This window comes from Protobothrops mucrosquamatus, unplaced genomic scaffold, assembly GCF_001527695.2.
Source record: "Protobothrops mucrosquamatus isolate PMUCROS unplaced genomic scaffold, P.Mucros_1.0 scaffold352, whole genome shotgun sequence".
Lineage (NCBI taxonomy): Eukaryota > Metazoa > Chordata > Lepidosauria > Squamata > Viperidae > Protobothrops > Protobothrops mucrosquamatus.
This window is the reverse complement of record NW_015386687.1, coordinates 417,412-427,364: the sequence shown is the minus strand read 5'-3', so window position 1 is coordinate 427,364 and position 9,953 is coordinate 417,412. Positions and strand designations below refer to the sequence as shown.

General features: G+C 40.0%; 1 protein-coding gene across 1 annotated transcript in view; it reads left to right on the top strand.

Moving 5' to 3' along the window:
- LDLR (low density lipoprotein receptor) overlaps window positions 1–9,953 on the top strand; it is a 44,484-nt gene that overhangs the window by 7,985 nt on the left and 26,546 nt on the right. Inside the window, exons 2-6 of the mRNA XM_015815588.1 lie at window positions 4,954–5,076; window positions 6,633–6,755; window positions 7,271–7,648; window positions 8,568–8,690; window positions 9,222–9,344. Of these exons, the coding sequence (XP_015671074.1) occupies window positions 4,954–5,076; window positions 6,633–6,755; window positions 7,271–7,648; window positions 8,568–8,690; window positions 9,222–9,344 (870 nt within the window). The remainder of the gene's footprint in view (window positions 1–4,953; window positions 5,077–6,632; window positions 6,756–7,270; window positions 7,649–8,567; window positions 8,691–9,221; window positions 9,345–9,953) is intronic.

The following is a 9,953-nucleotide window of genomic DNA, read 5'->3' as shown; positions in this document are numbered from 1 at the left end:
CAGACACAAGGGGTCTGCTGCCGGCAAGATGGGGCTTACCAGTCTCAGTCCATTGGAGAGGTTAGCTTGGAGTCCCATCCTGGGGTGCCAAATTGTTAGAAGGTAAGTCTTCATCCTGGTTCATCCAAGCCGGGAATAAATAAGCAAACATGGCGACTGCTTTGGGAAGAAGGTTACAGTTTATTGCAGAAGACAGATAGGCAGCAGAGGAGAAGAAAAGAGAGTGAGCACATGGGTAGAAGGCCTTTTTATACCCTCTAGCCCTGCCTGGAAGTTTCCTGTTCCTGTGGCATGAACTTTGAGGCTATTTCTGAGTGTTTTTCTAGGCCTTGATATCTGTGGTTTAATCCCATTATCATATCCTGCTTCCCAGGTGATGGGGCTAATGACTCTTAAGAGCTTGGGTGGAGTATGCAGATTTTCTCTTTGTCTTCTTGATTGCTCTGGCTTCAACTTTCTGATGGTTCCACATCTGCATTTGTATAAGACTAGCTACTGCCCTGGGCAAGGAGATGAGGCCAGGTTTGGTTTCTGCTTTTCAAAAAAATGCTTTTGAAAATCCTTTTGGTGAACAATATTTTTTTCCTGCCTTTTTAATATTTCCTTCTCTGGGTTAACTTCCCACACTCGACACACCCACAACTGAAGTCCTTATAAACAGAACACTGACACTGACATCTCCTAAACCCCATTGAAGATGTTACCTAGCCTGGTAACGAAACGTTCGGAAACCAACCCACAAACTCAGAGAACAAACCTTCACCCTCATACTGCTATATATCCATGTAAATTAAGCTTAAAGTCTCAGGGCTACTTGGTTTGATTATCCGACACACACATACTCACAGAGAAATAAGCAAAAAATGAATTCAACAAGCAAGACAGAAAGCTTTCCCTAAGAACCAGACTCAATCTGCCAGCACTTGGCTATAAAGATTGGCCATAAGCCTTAACAGCTGCAGCAAATAACAGCTTCTTCATTCAGTGCTCTGAATCTGGAGAAGCTTCGTATTGCAGGAACCGTCTTTGAGCAGCAGTGCTTAAAACAGCAGCACTTCTTTTTTTTCAGTTACACACACCGCTTTTTGTAAATACATGCTTCAAACTTTGCAATGGAGGACAGATGACAAGTGGAGTTCCTCTTATCTGCTTGCCTTTCTTGACCCCATTGCCCACTTCCCTGCTTTCATTTGATGTAGCAAACCGGGCTGCAGGTGTAGAGCACAAAAAGTGAGGTGGAGTGAAACGATGTCAAAACAAGGAAAGAACAAAGTGGCTGGGAGGAGTTTCACTGTGCTTTCTCCAACTGCTTTTGGACTCTCAAAATGATAATTTGGTACTCATGGATGCCATCTTCGTTTCCAACCATATAATTTTATATATTTTTTATTCTTTGAATTTAAAATAATAAATAGGAAACTGGCACGCCACAAAATATGGAAACCTTCTCTAGTATTATATTTGTACAAGAGAGAGAGAGAGAGAGAGAGAGAGAGAGAGAGAGAGAGAGAGAGAGAGAGAGAGAGAGAGAGANTTTGTCTTGAGATCCCTGGCTCCAAACTTTCTGATGGTTCCACATCTGCATATGTATAAGACCAGCTACTGCCCTGGGCAAGGAGATGAGGCCAGGTTTGGTTTCTGCTTTTCAAAAAAATGCTTTTAAAAATCCTTTTGGTGAACAATATTTTTTCCCTGCCTTTTTAATATTTCCTTCTCTGGGTTAACTTCCCACAGTCTAGAGCGGGGGTGTCAAACTGCCGGCCTGTGGGCCAGATGCGTCATGTGGAAGCTGCACCCACTCCATTGCCGGCAATGGCAAAACTCCCGATACGTTGCACAACGTCATGTGACGTTGCGAGTTTGACATGTCTGGGCTAGAGTATTTTATGAGGCTATGCGCTGAATTTGGGAGATATTGTTTTATGGAAGACATAAGTTGATACTGGATATTGCAGGCCAGGCTCATTTACAATTGCTCTGGAGAGTTGTTTACTATAGGCCAGACTATAAAATAGTGGTTCATGTAGCTATGCAGGTATCCAGCTTTGAAGGATAAAATGTTGCCCTTTGAATCTGCAACTTTTCCCAGCCTTAATACAGGACTGCTGGAGTTTTGTTAAGCCATAATAATTGTTTGGGAAGCTCTGTTGGGAGAATAGCTTACAATATTCCAGTCCTGTATTCCACTGTTTCATATTGAAGGTTTCTGGGGAGGTGGTGTCTTATTTGAATTTCGTATAAAAAAACTCCTTCAGGTTGCATAAATGTAAATCTGCTTGTTTCCTCTTCTGACTGTCCCTATGTGATGTCAGGCACATAAGCTAACAAAGCATCATAAAGCAAGTACAGGAAACAGTTTTCAACTTCAGTAAAATCAATTATTAACTCTATAGATTAGGCGGGTTTCTCAAACTCAGCCACTTTAGGAAATGTGGACTTCAGCTCCCAGAATTCCCCAGCCAGCTTGTAAAATTATGTACCTCAATAATGTAACTTTATAATTTCACTCATGGAAGACACATGACATTCAGTATCATCCCTCTCTAGCTTAAATCATTTTCTCGTTTAATCTGTCTTTAACCTGGTAACTAACATTTGAGTCTGACTTGAGAAACACTAGTCTATAGTTAATAAAAAGGTAAGAAAACTTGGAGATACAAGTTGGGAGGGTTATGACTGGGTTACAAACCTATTTTTTAAAGATGCAAATTTGTAACAATAAATATTGTGAACTTATAAGAAGTCATTCATTATACATGATTGCATGCTGTTAGAAATAATTTAACATTGTTTGCATGTTTGGAATAAACAAAATGCAGATATGGGAAGTGTGATTTAATTTCAGGCTCTTAGCTCTTCAGGAAGCTGTGTAATTAATAAATTCCTTGTAGAGAGGACTTTCCACTTTTTGATGGTCCATTTCAAACAGTATCACCATGGCTAAATGACCAACAGACTGTTGCTTGCTGTTTGTTCAGCAAATAGAGTGATTGTCTGGATCACCGCTCCTTCTGTTAATTTGTTTTCTATGAGCAGTCTTGAAAGTAAGGAGAATTTATGGTGTGACTTAAGCTCCACCTCAGTATGTATACAATTGGCTATGACAACCAGCCTTCTCTCTCTAATCAAAAGCAGGGAGCAGTGGGAAATGGCTTTGTGACTCAGCTGAAACCTCTATCTTGCCCATTTTGTATAATCAGAAGAGTTAAACTCCTTCTGCTATATTTGCAGTTTTTCAGCAATAAATCACAGTTCAGGGAGAAATTCAGGCTTGCACTGTATCCACAATTGTGTGAGTGGTTTAAATGTTAATTTCAGGCACTTGCAAGCCTAACTAGAGTAGACCCTTGCAAGATGCAATTATAATTATTTAAGATGCCATCAAGATCTTAATCTGATATGCTCCATGCTTGTACTTTAGCTCTGTAAAGCCATTTGCAGTTTATGACATGCACAAATGGGGCAGAAAACCTTTTTTTTTAAACTACTCACCATACTGAACCCATGAGCATAGACCCATGGACATATCCAAGCTTCATATGAAATAGGCTTAATGGTAGGGTTTGGTCAATAATCCCATGTTGAGAATTTGAACAGGATACCTCCATATCTGGGGATCTAATTAAATGTTATAGAGCTGATGTAAAGGAGGGCTTATCTATGACAGCAGTCATGCAACTGAAGAGTCCCTTCCTCATGCCTTGTGAGATTAAGTCAACTTCATGGTGCTTCTCCAAGCTAGAGGCATTTTTTGTGATTGTTTATTCTATATCAGGAGTAAGTCAGTCTCCAAAGCAGATTACCTCTGATGCTACATTGCAGTAGATATTACTAATGTTTGGATCTGAAATTAATACTTTGATTAAGGTATTACTTAATTGCTCTTAATTAAAGAAGATCTATGTTCTGTTCTTTCATGGCTATGTTAAACTGTTAAATTTCTAATAAGGCCCACATGACATCACCTATGGGTATGATAAGAGGGCTTCTGTTAAAGAGGATGGCAAAATTTTTAACAACAGGGGTAATCAGACATATCAGTTTGGAGGTCATTTCTTTCCCTTAGCTAAAATCTAGGGATTAGTGAGCAGGGAAGAGATTGTCTGTTTGCAGTGAGGCAAACAGAGCTCTTAGCATATTCAAGGGGTCAACCCTGGCATTAAAGAATGCTCTGAAGCTTCTGACCCTGCTGGAGATACTGCTAGTCCAACATCAGACTAGAAACAGGCATACTTCAGCAGCTAAGAAAACAGCAGCTCTCCACTTTTCAGATTTGAAAACTGTCTAAGAAATACAGTTGAGATGGAACTGCTGAGTGGCATAGCTGCCAGAGAAAGAAGGGTGTAGCTTCATTGAAATGAAAGCTGCTCTCAATGCTTCATGGCTTCATGTAGAAGCACAAATGGCAGCCTCCTCACAAGCTACAGTACAAGCTGCAGCCTTAAACTAGGTCACTGGTCCACATTGGCAATCCTTATGGGTACCTATTGCCCAGAGTTTCAGCCCAACCTAAACATTCAGGAGATTCAATTTCCATATGTAAAAAGTGCACTGTACTAGTGAGCTGCAATTCTTCCTTGAGTTGTATCAAATAGATCTCGCCACAATTATTGTCTCATCTCACCTTGCTCTCTATCAGTTTGCTTGTGGGTACAATCAGAAATATCTGTTTCTAGATAAATCTCTGGTAAGATCTTCAGTCTCTTCTCTGTATGCCTCTTTTACCTTCATGGAGTTTGAAATGGATACATGTGCACTTAGAATTAATTTTAAAAGTTGTGTGTATAGTTATATATAAAATAAAACTTGGATTCATATCCTGTGGTGAAGGTACAGATAAATATCCTATGAATAAGTTTAATTTACACTTAAGAGGTTCTCCGTATAGAGGTGAGGACTGAAGTCAGAAAATTGTGGTTTCTCTTTCTAATGGTTAATGAAACTCTTTTGCAGAGCGGGGTAAGTGTGGAAGAAATGAATTTCAATGCAGAAATGGAGATTGCATCCCTTACAAATGGATCTGCGATGGCAAGCCTGAATGTCAGGATGGTTCTGATGAATCCCTGGATGCCTGCAGTAAGTTACCTAATGCTAGTTTTGAGCAAGTTTTCCTCTTCCAATGTCCCCAAAAGCCACACATGAAGGGACAGTCTTCAAGTATCTGTGCCTACAAGAACATGCTCTGGATCTCTACATCTCTTTTATAGAGGCTGGATTTGTACATGCTAAGCCATGGTTTTACTAACTAAGCTGTTCAGAATAAATCACAGCTAGCTATGATTATTCAATATACTTAGCAGTAAACTAGCGAGTGATCAAAGTGAATTCACAAAAATAGGTAAGTTACATATTGGCTTATTTGCATTCAGCCAGTATTTTAGCAATTATAATCTGCCACCTACTAATGTTGTCCAAGTTTCTGTGGACCATAAGTAGAGGATGCATTCTTCCCACAGAGAAGCTGCTTGTTTCAAAGAGGGATAGAAGTTTACTGCCAGGAGAAGTGGAACAACTAAGAACAAAAGATGAGGTTAATCCCTGTTAGCTTCATCTTGTCTCATAGGGTGGGAGTTCATTCCTTCAAAAAGACTTTTGATATTTATTTATTTATATTTATATAAATGGAGCCATCTTGAAACTTATAGCTGATCTTGAATGTAAGCACCATGTTAGATTAAATTAAATTTCCCTGCATCATTAATCCTGAGCTTTGTAGTGAAACAGATGACATTCCAAGTCCTTTATTGTATTCATGATTTGATTAAAACATCCAGGTACATCAAAAATGCATTCATTATACAGATTTCAGATTTTATTGTCATTCCCCAAGTCCCCAAGCCTGTAGCCAAGAATTTTCAGCTGCAGCTTCTTAGTCACCTCATTGAATAGACGACTTCTAAGATTCAAAGGTGAGAGAACTAAAGTGATTAAATGTTAGTAGAGAATATCTTTGAGCAAAGCATAATAGAATGGCACAGTGACATCTTCTCCCATCTTCTCTTGGAAGGACCTGGAACCTTGTAATATGCTTTAAAGTTCTTGAAGGAGAAAATTAGAGGGAAGCATGGTGGCAATGGCATTGAAAGGAAGATTATTGCCTCTAAGGATCAGCCACACTGCTTCATGTCAGAAGAGCTGAGTTTCTATGCCTACCCATTAGGTAGACCAGATCAAAAATCAACTTCAGAGGAAGGATAAAATCACTTTTATTGAGATGGGTTATAAAAATAGAATCTTGTAAATGATTCTATAGCACCTCTGCCTTCTCATAATTCAATGAATTAGGGAAGTGTTACTTCTAAATGTTATCTCATTGTTCTATGGTTAAAAAATGCTTCAGCTCCTTTTGCCTAGGTAACAGTTCCTGCATATCTGCAGAATGATTTCAAGGTCGTCTTCCTTTTTCACGATATTTCCTACTTGCTAACTGAGAGCATGTGCAGGGACACATTGCTCATCTGACTGACTTCCATATTTTTTCTCATGACACCAGAACTTGTGCTGTCTCCCCCAAGCTCTTTGGCCAGTGAACAACAATCCTAAGACTAAGGGACCTCTTTGCTAAGACTATTTAGTACCACAAGGCTGTGGGATATAGTTTAATACAATCAGGATTGTATGTATTTTTTCAGAGTCTGTGACTTGCAGTTCAACCCAGTTCAGCTGTGGCGGTCGCATCAATCGCTGTATTGATATGTCCTGGCGGTGTGACTCCGAAGGGGATTGTGAAAATGGCTCAGATGAAGACAACTGCCGTAAGTCAGGGCTGCATGACTTAGTGATGGAGGCGATTATGTCATAATGGCATCATAAAGCAGATGGTACTGTCACATTCACTGAAGGATGCTATATTAATTATGGTAACACCAACAGGGATAGAAATTTGGAATCCCATTACTTTTAAAACTAAGAATGTATCCTATTCTGTCTTGTAGATTGTGATTTTCAAATTCTACCAGTCTTGTGTTTTAGAGCATAGAAGCTAAAAGGTTACTTAGTGCCCTCTGTCATATTTATTAGTTGAGACTTCAGGGTTCTTGCATTCATCCGCTGCAATCTATCTTGGACAGGTAAAAGAAAACAGCAAGACAGCTTTGAATCTGTGAGAAAAAGTTTGTACTTCAAGAAAAAGGCTTCTCACTTGTTGTTTAGCATAAAACATATATAGAGATGGTGTCCTGTTAAAGAGAAATGAATAACCCATTTGTAATCTTTGTATCCCATTGTAGATGTAGGTTGTGACTGATAACCTTGTGTTCTGCCTTTTTAGCTCCTAAACGTTGTGCAGATAATCAGTTCCAATGCCAAAATGGGAATTGTATTGCTATTGATTTTGTCTGTGATGAAGATGATGACTGTGGAGATAGCAGTGATGAATTAAACTGTCGTGCCCCAACCTGCAATCCTGAAATGTTTCATTGCAACAGCTCAGAGTGCATTCCCAAGCTCTGGGCCTGCGACAATGAAGCAGACTGTAAAGATGGATCTGATGAATCAGCCGAGTTCTGTGGAATCCAACAGGGAGCCAAGAAAACCAACCCATGCTCTCCATTGGAGTTCCATTGTGGGAGTGGTGAGTGCATCCACCAGCGCTGGCAGTGTGACGGAAGCTTTGACTGTAAGGACAGATCAGATGAGGCAAACTGTGGTAAGCACATACTGAGCAGTCTCTGGGCTCTCTGCAAAAGCTACGGGAGATTACAATACATGTGGGTCAAGATCCTTCACAGAAGGAGAAGTTTGACTTGAAACTTTTGTGGCTAAAGAAGGGGGGTAAAATATCAATTATTTTAAGTAGCATGTTTCAAGATAATATGAAAGAGAGCTGGAACAAACTGCCTTGGAGAGGCTTCAAAAATACTTCAGCAGAAAGAAATAAGAATTAGAGGTTATTTTTTAAATAAAAAATCTTGCCAGATACCCTGAGCAGAACAGGTGCTGCTTGTATTCTCAGATCCAGACCCAAGTGAGAGTTGAGCAAGATGCTGGACAGCTTACAATTTGCCCCCAATTTCATTCATGACATTGCCCTACAGTAGCTTCTGGTAGGTATTAGCTAACTATTCAGGCTTGATAGAGTGCTTTACTCTACTAGTGGTCCTCATTTAGTGATCACAATTGGGACCAGCAACTCTGTCATTAAGTGCAGCAATTGATAACTGAAAGCTTTCCTTTGCATTACAGATCTGCAAAGGTCATAAATGTGAAGATTGATTGTGAAGTTACTTTCTTCATCAATATGACTGCTAACGGTCACTAAATGATGCAGTTGCTAAACAAGGACTACCTGTAGTTTCTCTGGCTCCTGATAGAGCTACAACTAATACAACCTCATATTGTTCTGGAGGTTCATTTCTTCACTCTTGATGCTTAGCTTGCATAGTGACAGCTTTCCATTTATGGCCCAAGAATATAGAAGCTCTGGTGCTGTATGGGAGAGTTGGAGATGCCAGTTTACGCTCTGGTTCCATGAAGTAACATGAGCCGTACTGTGTGTCATGCAGAGATAGAGACTAGGTTGGCATAATGGTGTTGCTGGCTCTAAAAGTCTTCTTGTTTTTCCCCAGTTAAAGTAACCTGCCGGCCTGATGAATTTCAGTGCAATGACGGGATGTGCATCCATGGGAGCTTGCAATGCAACCAAGAGCCTGACTGCAAGGACCTGAGTGATGAGGTTGGCTGTATCAATGGTGAGCCCTGCTGGTAGCGTTATGTAGGAGTCTGGAGAGCCAGGGGTGGGGATGGGGGAGACTATTGCTCAGGGTGGAAGAGCCCATGCCATGTTCTCTCTACAGTCCTGAGGTCTTCAGAGAAAGCTCCTCTGCAGGTCACTCAGAAAAGCAGGCAATGCATTTTCAAACAAGGGAAGAGATGGTTTTCTTCTGGGGATACAATGGCTTGGACAGTGAGGGGAAGACTGCCAACTGGCTTGTTCATTCTTAAATATTTGCCGGGATTAGCTTATTATTTGAAGAAGCTGGAACTGAGTTTATAGCATGATAATGTTTTACATTTTCTTGGGATGTCTTGTGGATGAAGTATAGTTTAGATTCTTCTTTTAAAAAAATAGAAAATCGTGTTTATTAAAATGTTAAATGCCTCTGCTCTCTTCTGTTGCTGCTCTTCTGCTTACTTTCACTTTCTGAATAGCTTTCCTATAAAAGCCAAATAGAAGCTGCAAAGTGAGATTAAACAATGTTTCTTTTTTACTTTTGCAACAGTGACAACTTGCAAGGGATCAAATGTATTTAAGTGCAGCTCTGGAGAATGTATCAGCATGGACAAGGTCTGCAATGGATTGAAAGACTGCAGGGATTGGTCAGACGAGCCTCTTAAGGAGTGCCGTAAGCATTTAATATTATCTGAATATGCTGTGGCTGCAACAAGTTTGCTAAACTTACTTTGGCTGAAGCCTCCCCCAATTACGTTAAACAGAGTCAGAGTGGCTGGTACTTGGATAGCAGACCCCCAGAAATACTAGTTCTGTAAATTAGACTGCTCAAAAAAATAAAGGGAACATTTTACCATAGAACTGAAGGGGTTTGCGTTCCCTTTATTTTTGTGAGCAGTATATGTGTGTGTGTGTGTGTGTGTACACACACACACACACACACACACACACACACACACACACACATATATATATATATATAGGTCTTTAGTTATTCGGGTTTTCTCCCGCGTAGAATTAAAAGTACCTTGGCGACGTTTCGACGTTTCGACGAAGTCACATTCGTCATCTTCAGGCTGGTGTCTTCTAAGAAGCACGAAGCTGAAGACACCAGCCTGAAGATGACGAATGTGACTTCGTCGAAACGTCGCCAAGGTACTTTTAATTCTACGCGGGAGAAAACCCGAATAACTAAAGACCTACATACAAACACCCGCGAAAACCTCAGAAAACATATATATATATATATATATATATATATATATATATATATATATATATA